The sequence below is a fragment of the Neocloeon triangulifer genome, unplaced genomic scaffold (assembly GCF_031216515.1).
Source record: "Neocloeon triangulifer isolate White Clay Creek 2 clone unplaced genomic scaffold, ASM3121651v1 ptg000014l, whole genome shotgun sequence".
NCBI lineage: Eukaryota > Metazoa > Arthropoda > Insecta > Ephemeroptera > Baetidae > Neocloeon > Neocloeon triangulifer.
In genome coordinates this window covers 22,996,750-23,020,771 of record NW_026775556.1, presented here as the reverse complement: position 1 = coordinate 23,020,771, position 24,022 = coordinate 22,996,750, and the positions used below count along the sequence as shown (strand labels likewise).

The 24,022-nt window shown below is 37.3% G+C and overlaps 4 protein-coding genes across 5 annotated transcripts; 3 read left to right on the top strand and 1 right to left on the bottom strand.

The window, feature by feature from the left end:
• Positions 1 to 278: 278 nt before the first annotated feature.
• LOC132200292 (probable N-acetyltransferase san) lies at positions 279 to 1,730 on the bottom strand. Of its 2 annotated transcripts, none has more exons than XM_059625649.1 (4): positions 1,531 to 1,730; positions 1,218 to 1,363; positions 981 to 1,167; positions 279 to 736 (listed from the first exon to the last, which is right to left on the bottom strand). In XM_059625649.1, the coding sequence occupies exons 1-4, from the start codon at positions 1,536 to 1,538 to the stop codon at positions 532 to 534; spliced, it is 546 nt and encodes a 181-aa protein (XP_059481632.1). In that variant the 5' UTR covers positions 1,539 to 1,730; the 3' UTR covers positions 279 to 531. The 2 variants fall into 2 exon arrangements, with proteins under 2 accessions (XP_059481632.1, XP_059481633.1); XM_059625650.1 differs by having other exon boundaries at positions 1,218 to 1,354; positions 1,531 to 1,729.
• Positions 1,731 to 1,896: 166 nt separating this feature from the next.
• LOC132200291 (V-type proton ATPase catalytic subunit A) lies at positions 1,897 to 6,959 on the top strand. The gene is made up of 11 exons (XM_059625648.1): positions 1,897 to 2,009; positions 3,349 to 3,435; positions 3,593 to 3,933; positions 4,053 to 4,190; positions 4,259 to 4,410; positions 4,469 to 4,610; positions 4,678 to 4,807; positions 5,032 to 5,407; positions 5,570 to 5,776; positions 5,834 to 6,023; positions 6,083 to 6,959. Exons 2-11 carry the CDS (start codon positions 3,357 to 3,359, stop codon positions 6,173 to 6,175), a joined length of 1,848 nt encoding a protein of 615 aa, XP_059481631.1. The 5' UTR covers positions 1,897 to 2,009; positions 3,349 to 3,356; the 3' UTR covers positions 6,176 to 6,959.
• A 606-nt stretch (positions 6,960 to 7,565) lies between these two features.
• On the top strand, positions 7,566 to 10,859 carry LOC132199540 (crooked neck-like protein 1). The gene is made up of 13 exons (XM_059624339.1): positions 7,566 to 7,754; positions 7,887 to 7,976; positions 8,039 to 8,193; positions 8,251 to 8,453; positions 8,509 to 8,677; positions 8,732 to 8,864; positions 8,921 to 9,211; positions 9,266 to 9,478; positions 9,628 to 9,774; positions 9,833 to 10,027; positions 10,082 to 10,333; positions 10,387 to 10,668; positions 10,728 to 10,859. Exons 1-13 carry the CDS (start codon positions 7,716 to 7,718, stop codon positions 10,791 to 10,793), a joined length of 2,235 nt encoding a protein of 744 aa, XP_059480322.1. The 5' UTR covers positions 7,566 to 7,715; the 3' UTR covers positions 10,794 to 10,859.
• Positions 10,860 to 11,712: 853 nt separating this feature from the next.
• LOC132201129 (crooked neck-like protein 1) lies at positions 11,713 to 22,749 on the top strand. Its single transcript, XM_059627060.1, has 14 exons — positions 11,713 to 11,970; positions 19,594 to 19,644; positions 19,777 to 19,866; positions 19,929 to 20,083; positions 20,141 to 20,343; positions 20,399 to 20,567; positions 20,622 to 20,754; positions 20,811 to 21,101; positions 21,156 to 21,368; positions 21,518 to 21,664; positions 21,723 to 21,917; positions 21,972 to 22,223; positions 22,277 to 22,558; positions 22,618 to 22,749. Exons 2-14 carry the CDS (start codon positions 19,606 to 19,608, stop codon positions 22,681 to 22,683), a joined length of 2,235 nt encoding a protein of 744 aa, XP_059483043.1. The 5' UTR covers positions 11,713 to 11,970; positions 19,594 to 19,605; the 3' UTR covers positions 22,684 to 22,749.
• The last annotated feature ends 1,273 nt before the right edge of the window (positions 22,750 to 24,022 follow it).

Below are 24,022 nucleotides of genomic sequence, written 5' to 3'. Positions count from 1 at the left end.
TTCCATGAATTTTAATTTTTAAAAATTTTAATATTTTAGTGCATTTTTTTGTGATTTTTTTTCCAAAGGTCACTATTGGCCTTATCAGGATTCATGTATTGTTATTATACAATTTTCAGAAATTTTCTTATGTCAAATCCTCCTGAAGCGCTTTTTAAGGTTTTTAATTAAATGAATTAGTCACTATCTGCAACCTGAATTTTGGTGAACATGTTTATTTAATGAGATGATATCACAGCTGTCATATGAATTAAACTTAAATCTGAGGAATTTATTTCTTTGCTACTTCACTTGTTGCGAGTTATCGTCAACAAGCGACACAACGTTTGTTATCAAAATGACAATTCTTACAATAACTTTTCATTTCATCTCAAAAGTGTATTAGAAAGTGAAAAATGAATGGAAGAGAGAATTTCCAGAACTACGAATTTGATTTTCCTTTTAGTGTAACAACTTCTTAATGAAAATTGATCGAGTATTCACAACTCAAGACGTGTCGTTTTTGCTTAGCAGGTCCAGCGAGTAATTAAATTAATTGGAGCTTTCACTCGAAGCGTCAGCAGTGGAATCAGACTTGGCAGAATTTGGAAGTCCGTTGCATGGTCTCAGGGTTTTCTGCAGGACATGCGCATCGGCCGGCTCGATGCGTTTGTAATAGTGCTCCTTTGTCTCCACAATTTCAAAAGAAAACTTCTTGTAGAACTCAATCGCGCTGGCATTGTTCACTTGCACATGCCTGAAAATAAAAATTTTATTAATTTTTCAGCCTAATAAAAAGTTATAACTTCAAAAATTTAATTCATCACAATAAATTGTCCCCGTCGAATAAAATATATTAGTGATTTAGAGAAAGTTATTTAAATTACATGCCTCTTAATCACAGTGAATCACAGAATATTCAAAATAAATTATTTTGAATTATAACTTTTACGTTTTATTCTGAATCTTTTTCCGCCAGATTTTTCCGAATAAATACTCACAGAAAAATACTGTCAAAATTGCCATCAGCCTGAACATAGTTGAGAATGTGCTCGACCATCTTGGTGCCAATTCCGAGTCTTCTGTACTGCTTCAGACAGCCTAGGGTCATGATGTAAAGCCGTCTTGAATTCTCAGAAAGATCTATGCGGCAGCACACGGCGCCAACCACTATGTCATTGTAATAAGCTGCAAAATTTAAATTAGATTAAAATTTCTTCGTTAAAATTACGACAAACCTAATTTAGCGAGTTCACCGGCCTCCAAGACATCTTTGTAAAATTTGTCATTGTAGGAGACGGGAAAGACAACCTGGTTGAGCTTTTTCAGCTGTCTGATGTTGTGTTGAGTCACGTCGCCCAGCTCAATTTTGGACCTGCAACCACTCACAGGTCAAAAACGGGACGAAATTAATTTTTGTAGTAAATTTTTGAATTCAAGTAGGTGCGTTAATAGCAGTCCAAGGTCTTAAATCGTAAGTTTCGTGCCAAATTTCAAAACAAAGGATGACAATCGAGTCCAACGTGTTCACATTTCAGGCCGTTTTTTTACCTGGTCATTTTGCTGGATTGGGTTGAGTTGCAAAATAATGGGGTCCCGAGAGATCAGAGACGCCAGCCGAGCGTAGGATAAGTTCAAAAGTGGCGAAAAACGTGAAGGAAAACTAAAAATTGGCGAAAAGTCGAGAAAAGCACAGCGCGAAGCGGCAGCGATCACAGAGGGACGATATCAGCGCCACTTGGATCCAGCGGCGGGGCATCAAATACGAGAATCTGGGACACTTCCTAGTCAAATTCACTTCCGAAATTCATGCCCATATCTTGAATTCGTAAGTATTTAATTGAAATAATGGATGTAATTTTTATTTTAAGAATATTAATAATTTTTTAAATTGAAAAAGTAGCTCTGAAAGAGGTCAATCTGCATTTTGACAGCATTGTCAGCTGACTGTCTTGTGACTCGCGATCGGCCGTGCAGACGTGAAGTTCCCGAGCAGAAGCAGATTTCAACCAGAAGGAGCGGAATTTGAGGCAAGTATCTTTAATTAAAGTTTCAGGAAGAACCCTTTGAACACATGAAATCGTCCTGAATGCCGACGAGTAGAAATTTTGGTGGAAATTTGGCTGCAAAACGTTGAGAGAGGTTAGGGCGGCCAACCCCCTGCGGGTCGATGGCTTGATTCGCGCTGATTTGATCGATATTCGTACATAAACTCGCGGAAAATTCGCAATTCGGGTTTGCCGAAGTTTTCTGCACAGGTTAGAACTCAACTTTGATGGCATTTCATACTGGACGCCGGATTTCTTGCGTTCCAGATGGACATATTGCGGCTACCGAAATTTGCACCACTCGGATTTGCATAACTTTCGAGAAGCCATTGGTGCTCAAATTTTTCACAAAAATGTCACAGTATCGTCAAAGAAATTATTTTTTGTTTATTTCTTAAATTTCCGGGTTGAGAATGGAGTGGAGACGGAAGGTAAATCACGTGCCCCGAGGGCAATTAGCACTTATGTGAGCGAGAGAGCGCGGTTTGTTTGTCTGATTCGCTCTGCTGGGCTCGAGAAGGAGAGTCTTGAGCTCTACATTAATCATCATTTTCATTTTATTTCATCGAATTTCATTCATTGCTCGCTATGGCCTTTTCCAGTCTGCTCTCGGTGCCGACCGAGCTGCTGCGCGACCTAATAGCAAATTTCGCGGCCCCTAAACAATATAATCTGGAAAGTGCAATTTTCAACAGCAATACGGCAGCAGGAGACGGTAAGAAAAAATAGTAATAGCAGAGGATGGGCTTTGAAAAAAAGATAACCTGCTGCGTCTTATCGCGAGCCCAGCGAGGTGTTTATCATTCGTCGCACTCCCTGCGCTCAGTGGAGGAATATTTAAATGTTACCTTTCAGCCTACAATTTAATTATTTCCACATAATTTAAAGTTTTTTTTTTGTTAAAACTGGTTTAAACCTCAAATATTCATCTAAACCTTATTAAAAAAAAGAAAGATAAATAGAGATAACATTTTAAATTTAAAAAAATTTCTAAACTGGAATTCTTAACAAAATCTTATCATCAAATTAAACAAATATGTCGTATTATTTGGACTATTGTGAATAATGAATAATAGTAAAAATTAAAATGTAATAGAATTAAATAATTTCAAGTATAATTTGTAAGATATTTGTGATAAAAATATGTATACCCAAAAATAAAATATTTAGCCTGTTGCTTAACTGCAACTGACGTATCTTCTGGCACCGAATACCGGCCTCAATGATTTTGCACTTCTCTGATTTTTTATGCAAAACTTGACTCTAGCGTCGAGGCTGAGTGAACCCTAGACTTAATCTCAAATGATTTCTTTGTTTGTAGGAGTCGCGATGTCGCGGGGCTTGGCGAAAATTCAGAATGAGGAGCGAGAGGGCAAATTCGGATACGTCTTTGCCGTATCTGGACCTGGTAAGTTGAATTGAGTTTAATCAAATTTTTTTTACATTAAAATAGTATGTTGCTTTAAACTTGGATTAATTTGCATCAGTTTTATTAATAAAATAGCACTTTTTAAATCGGAATTAATTGTTAACAAAATGATCGATAAATTTTCTTCTTATTTTAGTGGTCACTGCCGAGCGTATGTCTGGTTCGGCCATGTACGAGTTGGTGCGTGTCGGCTACTCCGAGCTGGTGGGTGAGATCATTCGTCTTGAAGGAGACATGGCCACCATCCAGGTGTACGAAGAAACGTCCGGCGTAACCGTGGGCGACCCTGTGCTGCGTACGGGCAAACCTCTTTCGGTCGAACTTGGCCCCGGCATCATGGGCTCCATTTTCGACGGTATCCAGCGACCTCTGAAGGACATTAATGAGCTCTCGAATTCCATCTACATCCCAAAGGGCGTCAACATTCCTGCCCTCAACACAGTGGCCCAGTGGGACTTCAACCCCGTCAACATTAAGGTGATAATAATTCCACTAAAGATTAATTGCTGAATCCTTGAATGTATTTACTTTGTATTAAATTACAATGTGTTGTTTAAATTTAAAATTTAATATCAAATTTCTCTTCATTTTCCCAGATTGGAAGTCACATTACAGGTGGCGATATTTACGGCATGGTGCATGAGAACACCCTTGTAAAGCACAAACTCATCCTGCCTCCCAGAGACAAGGGCACAGTGACCTACATTGCCGAGCCTGGAAACTACACAGTCAAGGTACTTTTTAATCTCAATATTACTCTTAACTTTACTTGCGATAATTAATCATTGACTGTAATTTTAAGGACGTTGTTTTGGAGACCGAGTTTGATGGCGAGAAGACCAAGTACACAATGTTGCAAGTGTGGCCTGTGCGTCAGCCGAGACCTGTGACGGAAAAGTTGCCCGCAAACCACCCTCTGCTCACTGGACAGCGAGTGCTCGATTCACTCTTCCCGTGAGTTTCGTCATTACATTCTCTATTTTAAAATGAAAATCTCCCATTTATTTTTCAGCTGTGTCCAAGGCGGAACCACTGCCATTCCCGGGGCTTTCGGTTGTGGAAAAACTGTCATCTCACAGTCGTTGTCCAAGTACTCAAACTCTGACGTCATTGTTTATGTTGGCTGCGGAGAGCGTGGTAATGAGATGTCTGAGGTATGTTGTTATTGGCGACCTTTTTAATTTTTAAGTTGTCAAAAATTAAACAAATTTAAACCTCCAGGTATTGCGAGACTTCCCAGAATTGACCTGCGAAATTGATGGTGTCACCGAGTCTATCATGAAGCGTACTGCCCTTGTGGCCAACACTTCTAACATGCCTGTCGCTGCCCGTGAAGCTTCCATCTATACTGGTAAATAAAATAATACAAATATCTTTAAAAATCGAGTAACTTTATCAAATGAAATAGGTTATAATTAGAAAAATTAAAGCTACAGTTATATAAATATTATATATCATTTTATCAAACACCATTTTAAAATATTAGTTTTTAAAAACATTTAAAATATTAAAAAAAAAGAATTCTAAAATAGAATATAACCTTTTAATATTTAATCAAAATCCTTTTCTTCTTAGGCATTACTCTGTCTGAGTACTTCCGTGACATGGGTTACAATGTTTCGATGATGGCTGACTCGACTTCCCGTTGGGCCGAAGCTCTTCGTGAAATCTCAGGTCGTCTTGCTGAGATGCCTGCCGATTCTGGCTACCCTGCCTACCTGGGTGCTCGTTTGGCCTCCTTCTACGAGCGTGCAGGTCGTGTCAAGTGTCTTGGCAACCCTGAGCGTGAGGGCTCCGTCAGTATTGTCGGCGCTGTGTCTCCACCCGGTGGTGACTTCTCCGACCCCGTCACTTCTGCCACTCTTGGTATTGTGCAGGTCTTCTGGGGCTTGGACAAGAAACTTGCCCAGCGCAAACACTTCCCCTCCATCAACTGGCTCATTTCTTACAGGTACAGTAGAATAATAAAATTACAAAAAAAGTTATATTTTGAAAATTTTGTTAAAAATTATTAATTAGAAATCCTTGTTATTTTGTTATTTTCATCTTTCTTCAAAATTTCCAATCAATAAAAAGTTTTCCTTATAAACCGTTTATATTTAAAATTCTGCAGTAAATACATGAGGGCCCTGGACGACTACTATGACAAGAACTTCCCTGAGTTCGTGGCATTGAGGACTAAGGTGAAGGAAATCCTGCAGGAGGAAGAGGACTTGTCGGAAATCGTGCAGCTCGTAGGCAAAGCCTCCCTTGCCGAGACTGACAAAATCACCTTAGAAGTGGCCAAGCTTCTCAAGGACGATTTCCTTCAACAGAACAGGTGCTGTCGTAGATATTAAAATTTATTCATCTTAATAACCTGTACAATTTTGATCAGCTACTCGCCATACGATCGTTTCTGCCCCTTCTACAAGACAGTCGGCATGCTGAGAAACATGATGGGCTTCTTCGACATGTCCAGACACGCAGTCGAGTCGACAGCACAGAGCGAGAACAAAATCACCTGGGCAACTATCAAGGACAGCATGGGCCCCATCCTTTATCAGCTTTCCTCAATGAAGTTCAAGGTCAGTTTTTTATCAAACAAATTTTATTTTCAATAAAACAATCTATTTTTGATTTACAGGACCCTGTTAAGGAGGGTGAGGCAAAGATCAAGGCTGACTTTGACCAGCTATACGAAGACATCCAACAGGCCTTCCGCAACCTGGAAGACTAAACATTGCTCTAGCAAGTCTACCAGTGTGCGGACGAGTTGGTCGCGCCGCCAACAAGCATCACCCTTTTAGTACCCTAGCCACCAGTGTAAATAGTTTTCTTTTTGCCCAGTTATTGGCGCCTCCAACTCGCCTATCAGCGGATTTTGCATTCCAGTTTAGCACAAGTCTAGGTGTAAAAATTTATCCAAATCATGCCCCCGACCGCTCCCAACTATCACTGAGGGCGGCCACTCATTGAATATATCATGCTGCTGATGTTTTTCTCCTCGATTCCAAGTCTGTTGATATTTTTGGTGTAACAACACAGTATTAGTTGTTTTTCAGCAATATTTGCTCGACCACAGAGTTGATGATAATAATAATACTGACTTAACAATAACAAACAAAACGCCGTCAAGGGTTCTAAATTGAACGATGTACTATTTAAAAAAAAAAAATTATAAAACGATTATGAAGTAGATTGCTAGTGTAAATGGGCCGTTTCGTCGTGTATATGATGTACATTAATTAACTACTAATATCACTTGTTATATTATGATATATACCATGTTGTCCGTTCTGAAAAATTGATGATTTTATTTTTTGTTGAACCATTTATTTTGTCGAACAAAGAAACGTTCAAAAGTATTTTTTGGTGCGAAATGATATTACCTGAAAACGAAGATGTCACTTTGCTAGTTATTTGAAATCAATTGTGTTGTGATGGCTACATTCCCGTCGTTTCTGTAGAATCAAAACTTAATGAATAAATAAAAATGCAACATGTAATGTTAAATCTGGAAATTTTGTCCTTAAATCCATTCTTAAACCTCAATAACCTTTTATATTTATCAAGGATTTTATTCTTATATGATTTCAATTTATAGAGAAACACTTAATGACATTTTATTGCATACATTTACATTTACATAATATTTTCGCTTGTTTTAATTTTTTATTTATTTGAAAATTTTTGCGAAACTTTTTGTCATTTCATCTCTTTTAGTGCTTTCTATTAAATTTTTCAATTTACATAAGGAAATGCACACATATATAAATTTATATAATTATATATTATGTGTGCACATATTTTGCATACGGCGCGGCGCCTTCTCGTTCTCTCCTCTCTCCTGATGGCTTCTCTGCGGTGGCTAACTTGTTGGCTAGCTTCATGGTGCTGCAACGTACCAGCCTTTCAAAAACAAATTTTTTAAACATTGTAAGAAAGATTTGGTCGCATACATCAGTATAAATCAAATTATAATAGTTTTTATAAAAATAAAAAAACTAAATTAAATTTTTTACGGATTTTACAACTAATAGTAAAAAAAGACAGGGAGCGCAAGTTGGTAGGTTGCTTAACTTGCTATTTTGTTCAATCATCGTAATCATTGATCATTTAAAATTAAAGCCGCTAGCGCTAGGACAGCGTTCAACACATTTGTTTTGTGTTGTTTTCGCAACGAATTGCATTTTAAAATCGTAAATTTCCATAATTTTCGGGATCTTGTTTATATCTCACATCTCAAATAGAATATTTGTTGACAGAAATTATAAAATATGGATCCTAAACCACAGAAAATGCCCAAAGTGGCAAAGGTTCGTAAATATTTACACATTTAATTGAAATTTGTTCTTACTTCCTGATTTTCCTTTCTTTTTAAATTAGTTAAAAGTGTTGCTTCATTTTCATTCAATTGATTTTCAATCTTAATTTTAAATATTTTGCAGGTCAAAAACAAAGCGCCAGCAGAGATCCAGATTACAGCTGAGCAGCTTCTCCGTGAAGCCAAAGAGAGAGATTTGGAAATCCAGCCTCCGGTATGATGCACAATATTAACCATTTATCTCAATGTTAATTCTGACCATAAAAAATATCACAGCCGCCAAAGCAAAAGATTTCCGACAAGGATGAACTTGCCGACTATCAACTCCGCAAAAGAAAGGCATTCGAAGATGAGCTCCGCAAAAACAGGAGTGTTATCACCAACTGGATCAAATATGCCAAATGGGAGGAAAGCCAGAAAGAGTTGCAAAGGTTTGATTCAATTACACGGAACAATCCAATAAAATTAAATATTTTTCAAATTTGCAGAGCTCGTTCAATTTTTGAAAGAGCTTTGGATGTCGATCACCGAAACATCACACTATGGCTCAAGTACACCGAGATGGAAATGCGCAACCGGCAAATCAACCATGCCAGGAATTTGTGGGACCGAGCAGTTACTATTCTGCCAAGAGCCAACCAATTTTGGTACAAGTATCAATACATGGAGGAAATGGTTGGAAATATTGCCGGTAATATTTTACAAATCTGAAATTGAGCAGGATTTAAGTTTAATTTTGTGTGTAGGAAGTAGGCAAGTATTTGAAAGGTGGATGGAGTGGGAACCAGATGAGCAGGCTTGGCAGACATACATTAACTTTGAGCTTCGCTACAAGGAAATCGATCGAGCAAGAGAAATTTACGAGCGGTTCGTCATGGTGCATCCCGAAGCAAAGCACTGGATCAAATATGCCAGGTTGGAATCAAACTTGTTTTATGAAAACATTAATTGCTAATCAATAATTTTTAGATTTGAAGAGCAGCACGCGTTTATTGTCAGTGCGAGAAATGTCTATCAAAGGGCTGTAGAGTTCTATGGTGACGACGACATGGACGAAAGGCTTTACATTGCTTTTGCTCGATTTGAAGAAAATCAAAGAGAGGTAAATTTTTTGCCTTTATTCTGAAATCGTTGTTAAGACTTTTATTTATTTACTAGCATGACAGAGCTCGGGCTATTTACAAGTACGCTTTGGAGCACATTCCGAAAGAACGGGCACAAGAGCTCTACAAAAACTACACCATCCATGAGAAGAAGTACGGTGATAGGACTGGCATTGAAGATGTCATCGTGAGCAAAAGGAAGTTCCAGTACGAGGAGGAGGTCAAAGCCAACCCTTCTAATTATGACGCCTGGTTTGATTATTTGCGACTTGTGGAAAGTGAAGGAAATCCGGACATCATTAGAGAGACCTACGAGAGGGCAATAGCTAATGTTCCACCAACAAAGGTTTGCTTTTATATTTTTTTGCAAATTCAAATATCTCTTATCTTCCTTTTTTAGGAAAAAACATACTGGCGTCGATATATTTATCTCTGGGTAAACTACGCCCTTTTTGAAGAGCTAGAAATGGAAGATGAGGAAAGGACGCGCCAGGTTTACAAGGCCTGCCTTCAGCTGCTGCCACACAAAAGCTTTACCTTTAGCAAAATGTGGCTTTATTATGCCAATTTTGAAATAAGGAACAAAAATTTGGCCATGGCTCGGAAATATTTGGTAAAAATAATTCATCTTTTTTAAATTTAATTTTGAATTGCCACGTGAGGAATTAATTTGATTTTTCAGTTGTCATAACAATTTGTGTATTGCAATAATCTTTTTTGGCTTGAAATTTCTACAAAATCTAAATTTAGTTTTATTTGCAGGGCATGGCCATTGGACTGTGTCCCAAGGACAAGCTCTTCAGAGGCTACATTGACTTGGAAATCCAGCTTCGTGAATTCGACAGGTGCAGAATTTTGTACCAAAAGTTCCTGGAATTTGGACCAGAAAACTGCATTACTTGGATGAGGGTACGACATACAATTCATAATTGGAAACAGTTTTACTGGACTAAATATTTGTACTTAGTTTGCTGAGTTGGAAACTTTATTGGGAGATCAGGAAAGAGCTCGAGCCATTTATGAGCTCGCTATCAACCAGCCTCGATTGGACATGCCGGAACTTTTGTGGAAGGCCTACATTGATTTTGAAGTTGGCCAGGAACAGACTGAAAACGCTCGGCAACTGTATGAACGGTTACTAGAAAGAACTTCGCATGTTAAGGTATTGAAAACTTATATTTTGTAAATTTTCTTTAATTTATTCTATAAATTTAAGGTCTGGATGAGTTTTGCTCAGTTCGAGTTGCAATCGGCTGGCGAGGAAGGCAATGTGGAGAGATCCAGGGGTGTTTATGACAGAGCTAACAACACACTGCGTCTGGCCATGGAGAAGGATGAAAGAGTTCTGCTTCTGGAAGCGTGGAGGGAGTTTGAAGCCGAATACGGTGATGACGAGAGCAGAGAAAAACTTAAGACAAAGCTCCCGAAAAGAATCAAGCGGAGGCAGAGAGTCCAGGCCGAGGATGGAGTAAGACCTTTTAAAACAAATTTGAGTTGAAATTATTATAAAATAATTTTCAGAGCGATGCTGGCTGGGAAGAGTTTTACGACTACTTATTTCCTGAAGACGAAGCCTCTAAGCCAAACCTCAAACTTCTTGCAGCGGCCAAAGCGTGGAAGCAAAAGCAGATGGAAGGAAGCAGTAGTGAAGCTGAATCAGATGTTGCGGGTCCGTCAGGAATTTTGGCTGCAGCCAGAGCCTGGAAAGAAAACCAGAGTGAGGATGGTGAAAGCTCTGGGCAGCTGCCTGCTGATATCGACCGAGACGATGCTAGCGAAAGTGGTAGTGAAGAAGAGTCTGAGGTAGAAATTTCAATGTTATTTAAAATAGTAAATAATCATAAAATTGAAATATTTTTTAGAAATCGGACCAAGAGATGGAGCAGGAAAAAGAATCAGAGGAGACAAGAGAAGTTCAAAAAACGTAAAAATGTTCAACATTATTTTAGAATTTTAATTCTTTCCATAAATAATGCAATCTCTGCTTTTCCAAATCAAATGTATTTATTTTCATGTTCCTCAATTAGTTATGCCAATCAAGATAAATAGAGTAGATATATTATTTGTTTTGCTATCTGTCAGTCTCATCCATCTCTGAAAGTAATCCCTCTTGGCAGTTCTCATTAACGCAGAAAATGGCAGTCAGATGCTCCCCACTGGCGGGCGCTGTCCATTTTTACAGATTTAATTAACATCTCGTGTCGCCTGCCAAGACACATGTGCTTGGGGGGACTGATGAATCACAACTACAAAGACCACAGAATATTAGGAAGATAAGCAAGAAACGCGTAGGGGAGAATTATTGTGGAAGAGGGAAGTGCCAAGGCATTGTTTAAACAAAAATATTAATGGCATGTGCGCAAAGAAAAGCTAGTGTTATTATCCTGGCTTGGTCATTAATTTTACAAATTAATTTTATTTTATAAGGAAGTATTTTTATGTGTTTGAAACTACTTAAAAATATATGAAGGCGCATATTTTTGTCTTATTACTTTCAAGAAAGGCACATTATTTACACAATTGGAGAAAATAAGGAGTCATTCTTTCAAAATTAAACGTTGAATGAAATGATTGCTCTATTATTATTTTTTGCAAGTAGAATTGTTTTTTAAAGCGTCGCATAAAAGCTTTCACTTTTCTTCTCTCGTGCTTTGTGTTATTATTTCAACTGCCATTTCCGCGTCGTGTCATAATGACGACAATGCTCGACGGTCAAATCTGTAAGAGTGGATTTATAAACTAAATTTCGTGCCTTGCAACATCTGCTTGTGGAATAGTAAAAAAATGCGAGCGTGGCGCTTTATTGTACATTATAATTCGGTGAAAGAGAATTAAGGCGCAGCAGGACAAGCTTGATGAAGTTTCACACACAGTTGCTCGTCGACTGGCTGACCGTGCTCTAAGCTAGTCTCTGCTCCAGTTTTTTTCCCTCGTCCGAGGGGCGGAAGGGGTGACCGTCGGACGACCACTGGGGTGGACTGCTTTTGGTCAACAACCGTTGTGTGGCCCACTCGGCGTGCATAAAAAACGAGCCTGTTTTGTGCGCCACATGCTCAAGAGGACTGACCACTTTTTTGTCTTGTTCCTCGGACGCGGAGCGAAGGGGTGAGTTTTTCAAATTTTCCAACCCCCGAGTGCAACAGTAGCCAAAGGGGTTTGATAGTTGATTTACGCACTGTTTCGAAAGCTGGGACGCAACTTTTTATTGTGCTCGATTCAAAACACGCACGCTCGACGCACAAAGGAGGAAAATTGTTTGATGGAATAATTTTTTATTGAATTATGATGGAGTGCGCGCCGAAAACGGACTATGGAGGGTGAATGCTTTTTGATTGAGCCGGCACCGTCCGTCCGGAGAGTTGAATGGGTGAAAAAGTTGCTTTGACCACTGCTTGCGGACTCGAGTAATAAAATTATTGTCGCGTGATTGCCCCATTCAAATCGGTGTTGGCCAGCAGCTTGTCCGTGCACGGTGAAAATTTGACAGTCTGATTGTACGATTCCACCGAGCTTTTGATTAATGGCAATATGACTATAAATTTTATACATCAAAATATCAAATTGATGAATACGCATTGAATTTAAAAATTATTAGATCGCCAATGATCCTAATTTATTTAATGGGTCCACAAACACGCCTTTTCAATGAAACTTCCGGAAAGTTCATGAATTCAAAATTAATTTTGTACTTCATCTGTTTATATTAGTTATTAGTGTATATAGCATTATTAAAATATGTGGATAATAATTGTAATTATTGAATGACATCTAAAAAAAAATAACATCATAACATATGGACTCTACTTGATTTACGATTGCGTCTGCGAATATGCATTTTTCTATTGACTGGTTTTGATTTAAATACATAATAATTGATTACAAATTTTAGTATATATCTAATATAATATAGTTAGAATATTGTATTAATTTAATTTCCATCTAATTTAAAAGTTAATAAATATTTAAATAAATGATAAATAAAATTATTAAAAATAAAATAAAATCCTATAAAAGTCTATAGCTTAAAATTTTATAAAACTAATATGACTAATATTATAACAAAATAAAACTTAAAAAAAAAAAAAACATTTAATCAATTTAAAATCTATGGAACACAATCATCTTTAAAAAAACAGCTGTGAAAAAATCTGTTACATGTTTGTAATTGAGCACATAACACTAGATGATACTTCTGATTTATTTTCCAATCAAAAGCTAAAAAATTAGGCACCAGCACCAGAAATATGTTTTTATTTTTATTTATTTATTACGTTAAAATTTTATAGCAAATGTGACGTTTCGAATAAATTGCTTTTTCGGTCGGAGGTCAGACTTGTGCCTCCTTGTTCGCTGACCCCTCGTGTTCAAAGAAGGGTGTGAAAGGAACAAGGGCTGACCCGATACTATTAGCGTGCGCTTCCCCAATACACGCGCGTCAGAGTTATTTGTTCCCCTGGCCAGCACGCGGGTTTCTCGAATTTCAAGACTGGACAGTGGTCAGCCAGCACTGCAAAGAGGGTGCCGTTGGCCGGGGGTGGCGCGTGCATTTTTCGCACCCTCTTGAAATTCGAATTACGGGAAACGCGCGTGCGAGTAAATAACTTTTTGTTATTGTCTGCCGCCCTTTGTGTGATTCTCCCCTATGAGATACTTTTTTCACTTTTTTTTCAAACGAAGTTGGAAGCAAAATATATAGAGAGGACTTTTCCATTGTTAGTGGCAGTTAGCGGCCAATTTGTGTGTACTAAATAATAATAAAAAAATCAAAATATTAAAAAATTTAAATAAAACTATTTAAAATTTGATTCCTCTGTCCAAATAATTTTGCTTCTTAGTGTCTGGGCTAACAAATAACCATTCAATTGAGTTTAGTTCATACATTGAATTAAATTTATTATATTTTTCATTGAAGTAAATATAGTTGTGTAAAATTTTTGAACACAATTTGCATTTAAAAAATTCAATATTCATTACCAAACAAAAAGCGGAGGCTGAGTGTCATTTGATGTCGGGCGTTTTAGCAGATATCTGGTAGTTTTAAACCCTTTCTTCTTTTTTTCCAATTTAAATTTTTTTGTATTGACCGAGAAGAATAAATAATAAAGAGGTACTCAACCTTTTCTCAACCTAACTCTGTAATAAAAAGTAATCAGTTAATCATCTTACGAAGCACGTGTCTTTTAATATTGTTAAGCGAGTCTCAGTTTCTCTCTTGTAAGTGACAATTTTACTCGCTCTTGCTCTCTCTTGCATGATATGCGCGTCGCGCACCGCGAATCATTTTCGCCTAATAGGCAACACGTACGTCCGCGTGTTTGCTGCAATGGGCGGAAAGTGCTCCACCAGCAGATTGAGACTCTCATGAACGCGACACGGCCTGCTTCCCCAATTGCCGCTGAATATGCACTCGCGAAATTGCCAGCAGTTAACCCCAAAAATCGCACCGCGTCGGCAGTTTGGCTTAATGTTTGCGCCTTGCGGAGAGTCGGCGGTTGGATCATTCGCGGGTAGCAGAGGCTGATGGGCGCTGCAGCCAAAAAGAAAGAATCGGCGGTGGCCATACGCGGTCTGCATTGGAATTGATCATGATTAATAAATGCCAAAAATTTTAGTGCTAGAGCCGATTACGTATAAATTTCGTTTGATAAGAGATATCTCAACATTGGGCAGATGTAGAGAAATACGATTGATAAATAAAAGTTATAAAACTATTTGAAATGCATGCTTAAAAGTAACTTTAAATCTGCTGAAATTTAGCCTTTTATTCATATATGTGATTTTCTTGGTGAATTAACAATCACTTTTTAGATTTGCATTTTTTCTCCCAGTAAAATGCAACTTTGCTAAGAAATAACCCACAAAAAACTATTAATTGAGCCAAATTATTGTTTTCATTTCTATCTAAGATTTAGATTAAAGGATAAATTCTGATTTAAAAAAATTCAAATGCCATAATTACTGATTTGAGCAGAAAATTTGTTGCTAATTAAAATGCAGCTAATTGTAACTCAACGTCATTTGCATGCGATGGAAAGTAAACACAAAGGGGACTTCTTCCTGCACGACAAAAAAAATTCGCAGGTGCTGCAGATTTTAGTGCGGCATTAAATTAGACTGTAAGCAAATCATTATTCAAATGAGGCGCGCGGTGGCAGAGCGGCGCTCGCTTAATTTTCCAAGCTTGAAAATATATATCCGAGCAAGGGTTAATTTTTTATGACAGTTTGCGGGATGCGTTATTAATAAAAAAGCAGCCGCGTCTCTCTCTCTACATCCAGCTAGTTTGCATTATTATTTTGCTAATCTCCTGCGGGGCCGCTTCTTTATGTAGATCGGCCGGCCGGCGGGTCGTTTGTGTATTTTTTTGTGGCGTCAGCCAGGACGAGCGAAAAGGAGAGAGACAGTTGCATAATATGCATGTATTCGATTCATCAGCAGTTGAAAGTTTTTTTTATTATTCAGATGCTGCCGCGCCTTTTCGTCCCTTAATGCATTTTTTAACCCTTTCTGTCCCCTCTCGTATACTCGCTCGACGGTCGCTCGGCTACCCTCACGCCTAGGATGCTCTCCCGCGTGCATCTGTCGCTGCAAATCTGCATATATGTGCAACGCACACGTTTTTATCAAAAGCGCAGCCGACACAAAATTCAACTAGCTTTTGACACAAATTTTATTAGCACCCAAAGCGCAGTTGAAATTTTAAAGTGAATTTAAATTATAATAACGATTTTATTGAAAATCTTTAAAATCACTTCATGATCATAGCAAATTAAATATTTTTTATTTTTATATGGACAAATTTTTGTTAAAAAAAATGGCTCAATTATTCCAAAGTTTTCTTAAGTAGTGCTAATTTTTGATTAAAATTGGCTAATTAATATTAAAAATAATGAAACATAAAAACGTAATAATTCATAGCTTATTTTTAAAGCTAACAATATTGGACTAAATGATATATTATTATAGGTGATTGAACAAATTATTTATAATTAATAATTAATCTAACAAAAAATGTGAATTTGGCTGCGAGTGTAAGAGAATTGTTTGACGGCAGGTTGCAAATTTATGGTGATTAGGCGTCAGGAAGCGGAGGTATAGGCGCAGTTTCGGGTCGGATCGCGTTTCACCATCGCTGTTCTGAGCAAGCAAGGCAAACTGAGAGCGCGGCACCTCGAGCAGCATCGGTTTATTAAGGTAGGCAAATGAGCACCCGAGAGCAAACTGGAAGTGAGTTTGTTTGTCCAGGAGCGAGCGAGATGAATCTCCTCCGTATTACCCGTGTGCATATATTAGCCGCCGAATATATGTGTGTGTGTGAGCAGAGAGAGAGCAAACTTTGCTTGATGAAAGCTCATCAGCCAACCACAAGACAAACAAAGTCGAGTACAGCATCGCAAACTTGATGTGCAGGAAGAAAATCTCGGGCCACGCCGGCAGACGGTGGGCGAACTAGCTCTCTGAGTAATATGTGCTTTTCCTCAGCTCTCTCTGTGTGTGTACGTAGTCCAAAAAGCAGGCAGGGGCGCGTCGGCACGCCGAGAGGCCTCTGGGGCTAATTTCACCATTAGGCCTCGCTTCCCCCGAAATTCACTTGGCAAAGCTACAGCTAGAGAGAATTGCAAATAGCATAAACAGAAGCCAAACCAAACTAATGAGAATAATTTTTTAATTAGAATTTAGACAAAAATGGTAAACTAGCAACTTTTCCGTGCGTTTTTTTCTAAATTTTATATTAACAATTAATTTTGGTTGTAATATATCATAATTCTGATTGAATTTAACTATAAATGCAATAATCTCAATAATATTTTATTTTCTATAATTTATTTTCAACAGAACTAAGAGTGGGAAATAATTCATCTTTCAAAAAAGAGTGTGAGCTTTTAAAACCATATTGAAAAATTTATAATTTTTTACTAAAATTTAATCATAAATTATGAATTTAGTTAGTGTGAAACAGGATTTTTACAACTTAATGTTAAAGTCATATTTGATATTCAATAATTTTTAAATTAATATAATTTTATTGAATTTACAACTAAAAATGATTTAAAAATAAAAACAATAAAATAATCACTTATTAATAAAATTTTTTAAACAGATTTTATATATGTCAAATTATTATTTTCATATTTTCTATCAGTAGGTATCCTAGTTGACTCATTAATTAATTTTGATAATCGGTCATATTAGAGGAAAAATAAATTTTCTTCTGCACACATTGATACAGTTAAAATTTTTGATACATATCACATTTTTATGGAGGCTGAAAATGCGTGCGAGAAAAAGATTTGAACACGGATTAAATTGAAATTCCAACATTTTAACTCAATAATCATCTCCTCTAAAGCAACAAAATTTCTTATCTATTGAGATTCAAGTAAAGTAGATTATTCAAACTGCATGATTAAAAGAGTGGTTTATTTTTAGAATTTTTGTAACATAAACAAATTTTCATTCAGTTACAACTCACAAAATTTTAACCCATTATGTTTCACACTTTGACCCATCAATATTAAAAAAAAAGAAAAATTAAAAAAGCAAGCAGCATAATTATCAAAATTTTATTAAAAGAAGCAGTACAGTCTAGTAAACAATAATTTTGAACATTTAAAAATTGGATTTTAATTATCATCACCTCTGAATACCAAGTTGAAATGTTAACAATTTCATTTTTTTTATTGCTTGTTGAAGCGTTTATTTAAATTATACTGCAAGTTAAATGCAAATCATACACATCGTATTGAAGATCTTCATCCTTAGGGGATCGCATTTTGGGGTCGTTTCTGAACAGGTCGCGCCTGATTCCGCCCCTTGGAGCGTAAATGGCAGACACACATCTTGCGATGGCAAAACGTAGCGAAATTCATGCTTCACTTGGCTTGACAACCCTTCCAACTTATGGTTACAAAATGTGTGGAATATTCGCGCCCGTGCCACGGAATGCCGCTCCGGCTAAAACTTTGGGACAGGGACGTGTCATTCTGTCAAGTATTAAGAAAATGTATGCATTGTGCCGAGCGCGCGCGAGTTCCGGGGGTGATTTTGTCTCGTGCTCGCTGCGGGCGCGCGTGTGGTGAAGTCTGAAGTTGAGCAGAGCGACGCTTGGAAATTGGATTTTATTAAAATTCGGCGTGGATTGCGTGACAAGTAGAGTCAATTTGAATTCCAGAAGGTCGTTGCCGGAAAGCATGCCGAAATTCCAAATGATGTGAGCGATCCTTTTAAAAAATCAGAGGCAACCGTTCTGTATAAAAAACGACAACCTCGGTTTGAAAAAAAAAATCAAGATTTTTATCAGTGATTTTGATAATTTGAGAAAAGATCAAAAGTACTGCATAAAATTGCTTATTTTAATTATTTAGCACATATAAATAAACAAAACTAGTAAATTCTAAAAACATTCACAAAACATTAACGTTTAATGGCCACTCATTGAATATATCATGCTGCTGATGTTTTTCTCCTCGATTCCAAGTCTGTTGATATTTTTGGTGTAACAACACAGTATTAGTTGTTTTTCAGCAATATTTGCTCGACCACAGAGTTGATGATAATAATAATACTGACTTAACAATAACAAACAAAACGCCGTCAAGGGTTCTAAATTGAACGATGTACTATTTAAAAAAAAAAAATTATAAAACGATTATGAAGTAGATTGCTAGTGTAAATGGGCCGTTTCGTCGTGTATATGATGTACATTAATTAACTACTAATATCACTTGTTATATTATGATATATACCATGTTGTCCGTTCTGAAAAATTGATGATTTTATTTTTTGTTGAACCATTTATTTTGTCGAACAAAGAAACGTTCAAAAGTATTTTTTGGTGCGAAATGATATTACCTGAAAACGAAGATGTCACTTTGCTAGTTATTTGAAATCAATTGTGTTGTGATGGCTACATTCCCGTCGTTTCTGTAGAATCAAAACTTAATGAATAAATAAAAATGCAACATGTAATGTTAAATCTGGAAATTTTGTCCTTAAATCCATTCTTAAACCTCAATAACCTTTTATATTTATCAAGGATTTTATTCTTATATGATTTCAATTTATAGAGAAACACTTAATGACATTTTATTGCATACATTTACATTTACATAATATTTTCGCTTGTTTTAATTTTTTATTTATTTGAAAATTTTTGCGAAACTTTTTGTCATTTCATCTCTTTTAGTGCTTTCTATTAAATTTTTCAATTTACATAAGGAAATGCACACATATATAAATTTATATAATTATATATTATGTGTGCACATATTTTGCATACGGCGCGGCGCCTTCTCGTTCTCTCCTCTCTCCTGATGGCTTCTCTGCGGTGGCTAACTTGTTGGCTAGCTTCATGGTGCTGCAACGTACCAGCCTTTCAAAAACAAATTTTTTAAACATTGTAAGAAAGATTTGGTCGCATACATCAGTATAAATCAAATTATAATAGTTTTTATAAAAATAAAAAAACTAAATTAAATTTTTTACGGATTTTACAACTAATAGTAAAAAAAGACAGGGAGCGCAAGTTGGTAGGTTGCTTAACTTGCTATTTTGTTCAATCATCGTAATCATTGATCATTTAAAATTAAAGCCGCTAGCGCTAGGACAGCGTTCAACACATTTGTTTTGTGTTGTTTTCGCAACGAATTGCATTTTAAAATCGTAAATTTCCATAATTTTCGGGATCTTGTTTATATCTCACATCTCAAATAGAATATTTGTTGACAGAAATTATAAAATATGGATCCTAAACCACAGAAAATGCCCAAAGTGGCAAAGGTTCGTAAATATTTACACATTTAATTGAAATTTGTTCTTACTTCCTGATTTTCCTTTCTTTTTAAATTAGTTAAAAGTGTTGCTTCATTTTCATTCAATTGATTTTCAATCTTAATTTTAAATATTTTGCAGGTCAAAAACAAAGCGCCAGCAGAGATCCAGATTACAGCTGAGCAGCTTCTCCGTGAAGCCAAAGAGAGAGATTTGGAAATCCAGCCTCCGGTATGATGCACAATATTAACCATTTATCTCAATGTTAATTCTGACCATAAAAAATATCACAGCCGCCAAAGCAAAAGATTTCCGACAAGGATGAACTTGCCGACTATCAACTCCGCAAAAGAAAGGCATTCGAAGATGAGCTCCGCAAAAACAGGAGTGTTATCACCAACTGGATCAAATATGCCAAATGGGAGGAAAGCCAGAAAGAGTTGCAAAGGTTTGATTCAATTACACGGAACAATCCAATAAAATTAAATATTTTTCAAATTTGCAGAGCTCGTTCAATTTTTGAAAGAGCTTTGGATGTCGATCACCGAAACATCACACTATGGCTCAAGTACACCGAGATGGAAATGCGCAACCGGCAAATCAACCATGCCAGGAATTTGTGGGACCGAGCAGTTACTATTCTGCCAAGAGCCAACCAATTTTGGTACAAGTATCAATACATGGAGGAAATGGTTGGAAATATTGCCGGTAATATTTTACAAATCTGAAATTGAGCAGGATTTAAGTTTAATTTTGTGTGTAGGAAGTAGGCAAGTATTTGAAAGGTGGATGGAGTGGGAACCAGATGAGCAGGCTTGGCAGACATACATTAACTTTGAGCTTCGCTACAAGGAAATCGATCGAGCAAGAGAAATTTACGAGCGGTTCGTCATGGTGCATCCCGAAGCAAAGCACTGGATCAAATATGCCAGGTTGGAATCAAACTTGTTTTATGAAAACATTAATTGCTAATCAATAATTTTTAGATTTGAAGAGCAGCACGCGTTTATTGTCAGTGCGAGAAATGTCTATCAAAGGGCTGTAGAGTTCTATGGTGACGACGACATGGACGAAAGGCTTTACATTGCTTTTGCTCGATTTGAAGAAAATCAAAGAGAGGTAAATTTTTTGCCTTTATTCTGAAATCGTTGTTAAGACTTTTATTTATTTACTAGCATGACAGAGCTCGGGCTATTTACAAGTACGCTTTGGAGCACATTCCGAAAGAACGGGCACAAGAGCTCTACAAAAACTACACCATCCATGAGAAGAAGTACGGTGATAGGACTGGCATTGAAGATGTCATCGTGAGCAAAAGGAAGTTCCAGTACGAGGAGGAGGTCAAAGCCAACCCTTCTAATTATGACGCCTGGTTTGATTATTTGCGACTTGTGGAAAGTGAAGGAAATCCGGACATCATTAGAGAGACCTACGAGAGGGCAATAGCTAATGTTCCACCAACAAAGGTTTGCTTTTATATTTTTTTGCAAATTCAAATATCTCTTATCTTCCTTTTTTAGGAAAAAACATACTGGCGTCGATATATTTATCTCTGGGTAAACTACGCCCTTTTTGAAGAGCTAGAAATGGAAGATGAGGAAAGGACGCGCCAGGTTTACAAGGCCTGCCTTCAGCTGCTGCCACACAAAAGCTTTACCTTTAGCAAAATGTGGCTTTATTATGCCAATTTTGAAATAAGGAACAAAAATTTGGCCATGGCTCGGAAATATTTGGTAAAAATAATTCATCTTTTTTAAATTTAATTTTGAATTGCCACGTGAGGAATTAATTTGATTTTTCAGTTGTCATAACAATTTGTGTATTGCAATAATCTTTTTTGGCTTGAAATTTCTACAAAATCTAAATTTAGTTTTATTTGCAGGGCATGGCCATTGGACTGTGTCCCAAGGACAAGCTCTTCAGAGGCTACATTGACTTGGAAATCCAGCTTCGTGAATTCGACAGGTGCAGAATTTTGTACCAAAAGTTCCTGGAATTTGGACCAGAAAACTGCATTACTTGGATGAGGGTACGACATACAATTCATAATTGGAAACAGTTTTACTGGACTAAATATTTGTACTTAGTTTGCTGAGTTGGAAACTTTATTGGGAGATCAGGAAAGAGCTCGAGCCATTTATGAGCTCGCTATCAACCAGCCTCGATTGGACATGCCGGAACTTTTGTGGAAGGCCTACATTGATTTTGAAGTTGGCCAGGAACAGACTGAAAACGCTCGGCAACTGTATGAACGGTTACTAGAAAGAACTTCGCATGTTAAGGTATTGAAAACTTATATTTTGTAAATTTTCTTTAATTTATTCTATAAATTTAAGGTCTGGATGAGTTTTGCTCAGTTCGAGTTGCAATCGGCTGGCGAGGAAGGCAATGTGGAGAGATCCAGGGGTGTTTATGACAGAGCTAACAACACACTGCGTCTGGCCATGGAGAAGGATGAAAGAGTTCTGCTTCTGGAAGCGTGGAGGGAGTTTGAAGCCGAATACGGTGATGACGAGAGCAGAGAAAAACTTAAGACAAAGCTCCCGAAAAGAATCAAGCGGAGGCAGAGAGTCCAGGCCGAGGATGGAGTAAGACCTTTTAAAACAAATTTGAGTTGAAATTATTATAAAATAATTTTCAGAGCGATGCTGGCTGGGAAGAGTTTTACGACTACTTATTTCCTGAAGACGAAGCCTCTAAGCCAAACCTCAAACTTCTTGCAGCGGCCAAAGCGTGGAAGCAAAAGCAGATGGAAGGAAGCAGTAGTGAAGCTGAATCAGATGTTGCGGGTCCGTCAGGAATTTTGGCTGCAGCCAGAGCCTGGAAAGAAAACCAGAGTGAGGATGGTGAAAGCTCTGGGCAGCTGCCTGCTGATATCGACCGAGACGATGCTAGCGAAAGTGGTAGTGAAGAAGAGTCTGAGGTAGAAATTTCAATGTTATTTAAAATAGTAAATAATCATAAAATTGAAATATTTTTTAGAAATCGGACCAAGAGATGGAGCAGGAAAAAGAATCAGAGGAGACAAGAGAAGTTCAAAAAACGTAAAAATGTTCAACATTATTTTAGAATTTTAATTCTTTCCATAAATAATGCAATCTCTGCTTTTCCAAATCAAATGTATTTATTTTCATGTTCCTCAATTAGTTATGCCAATCAAGATAAATAGAGTAGATATATTATTTGTTTTGCTATCTGTCAGTCTCATCCATCTCTGAAAGTAATCCCTCTTGGCAGTTCTCATTAACGCAGAAAATGGCAGTCAGATGCTCCCCACTGGCGGGCGCTGTCCATTTTTACAGATTTAATTAACATCTCGTGTCGCCTGCCAAGACACATGTGCTTGGGGGGACTGATGAATCACAACTACAAAGACCACAGAATATTAGGAAGATAAGCAAGAAACGCGTAGGGGAGAATTATTGTGGAAGAGGGAAGTGCCAAGGCATTGTTTAAACAAAAATATTAATGGCATGTGCGCAAAGAAAAGCTAGTGTTATTATCCTGGCTTGGTCATTAATTTTACAAATTAATTTTATTTTATAAGGAAGTATTTTTATGTGTTTGAAACTACTTAAAAATATATGAAGGCGCATATTTTTGTCTTATTACTTTCAAGAAAGGCACATTATTTACACAATTGGAGAAAATAAGGAGTCATTCTTTCAAAATTAAACGTTGAATGAAATGATTGCTCTATTATTATTTTTTGCAAGTAGAATTGTTTTTTAAAGCGTCGCATAAAAGCTTTCACTTTTCTTCTCTCGTGCTTTGTGTTATTATTTCAACTGCCATTTCCGCGTCGTGTCATAATGACGACAATGCTCGACGGTCAAATCTGTAAGAGTGGATTTATAAACTAAATTTCGTGCCTTGCAACATCTGCTTGTGGAATAGTAAAAAAATGCGAGCGTGGCGCTTTATTGTACATTATAATTCGGTGAAAGAGAATTAAGGCGCAGCAGGACAAGCTTGATGAAGTTTCACACACAGTTGCTCGTCGACTGGCTGACCGTGCTCTAAGCTAGTCTCTGCTCCAGTTTTTTTCCCTCGTCCGAGGGGCGGAAGGGGTGACCGTCGGACGACCACTGGGGTGGACTGCTTTTGGTCAACAACCGTTGTGTGGCCCACTCGGCGTGCATAAAAAACGAGCCTGTTTTGTGCGCCACATGCTCAAGAGGACTGACCACTTTTTTGTCTTGTTCCTCGGACGCGGAGCGAAGGGGTGAGTTTTTCAAATTTTCCAACCCCCGAGTGCAACAGTAGCCAAAGGGGTTTGATAGTTGATTTACGCACTGTTTCGAAAGCTGGGACGCAACTTTTTATTGTGCTCGATTCAAAACACGCACGCTCGACGCACAAAGGAGGAAAATTGTTTGATGGAATA

Excerpts from the sequence above, each read along its gene's own strand:
- LOC132200292 (XM_059625649.1), bottom strand. Across the intron at positions 1,168-1,217 it reads CGGTGAACTCGCTAAATTAG|CTTATTACAATGACATAGTG; the intron begins GTTTGTCGTAAT and ends TAAATTTTGCAG. Across the intron at positions 737-980 it reads AATTTTGACAGTATTTTTCT|GCATGTGCAAGTGAACAATG; the intron begins GTGAGTATTTAT and ends TTTTATTTTCAG.
- LOC132199540 (XM_059624339.1), top strand. The coding sequence starts at position 7,716 with ATGGATCCTAAACCACAGAAAATGCCCAAAGTGGCAAAG. Across the intron at positions 8,454-8,508 it reads AATGGTTGGAAATATTGCCG|GAAGTAGGCAAGTATTTGAA; the intron begins GTAATATTTTAC and ends TTTTGTGTGTAG. Across the intron at positions 8,865-8,920 it reads TTGAAGAAAATCAAAGAGAG|CATGACAGAGCTCGGGCTAT; the intron begins GTAAATTTTTTG and ends TTTATTTACTAG.
- LOC132201129 (XM_059627060.1), top strand. The coding sequence starts at position 19,606 with ATGGATCCTAAACCACAGAAAATGCCCAAAGTGGCAAAG. Across the intron at positions 20,755-20,810 it reads TTGAAGAAAATCAAAGAGAG|CATGACAGAGCTCGGGCTAT; the intron begins GTAAATTTTTTG and ends TTTATTTACTAG. Across the intron at positions 21,665-21,722 it reads ACTGCATTACTTGGATGAGG|TTTGCTGAGTTGGAAACTTT; the intron begins GTACGACATACA and ends ATTTGTACTTAG.
- LOC132200291 (XM_059625648.1), top strand. The coding sequence starts at position 3,357 with ATGTCGCGGGGCTTGGCGAAAATTCAGAATGAGGAGCGAGAGGGCAAA. Across the intron at positions 3,934-4,052 it reads TCAACCCCGTCAACATTAAG|ATTGGAAGTCACATTACAGG; the intron begins GTGATAATAATT and ends TCATTTTCCCAG. Across the intron at positions 6,024-6,082 it reads TTTCCTCAATGAAGTTCAAG|GACCCTGTTAAGGAGGGTGA; the intron begins GTCAGTTTTTTA and ends TTTGATTTACAG.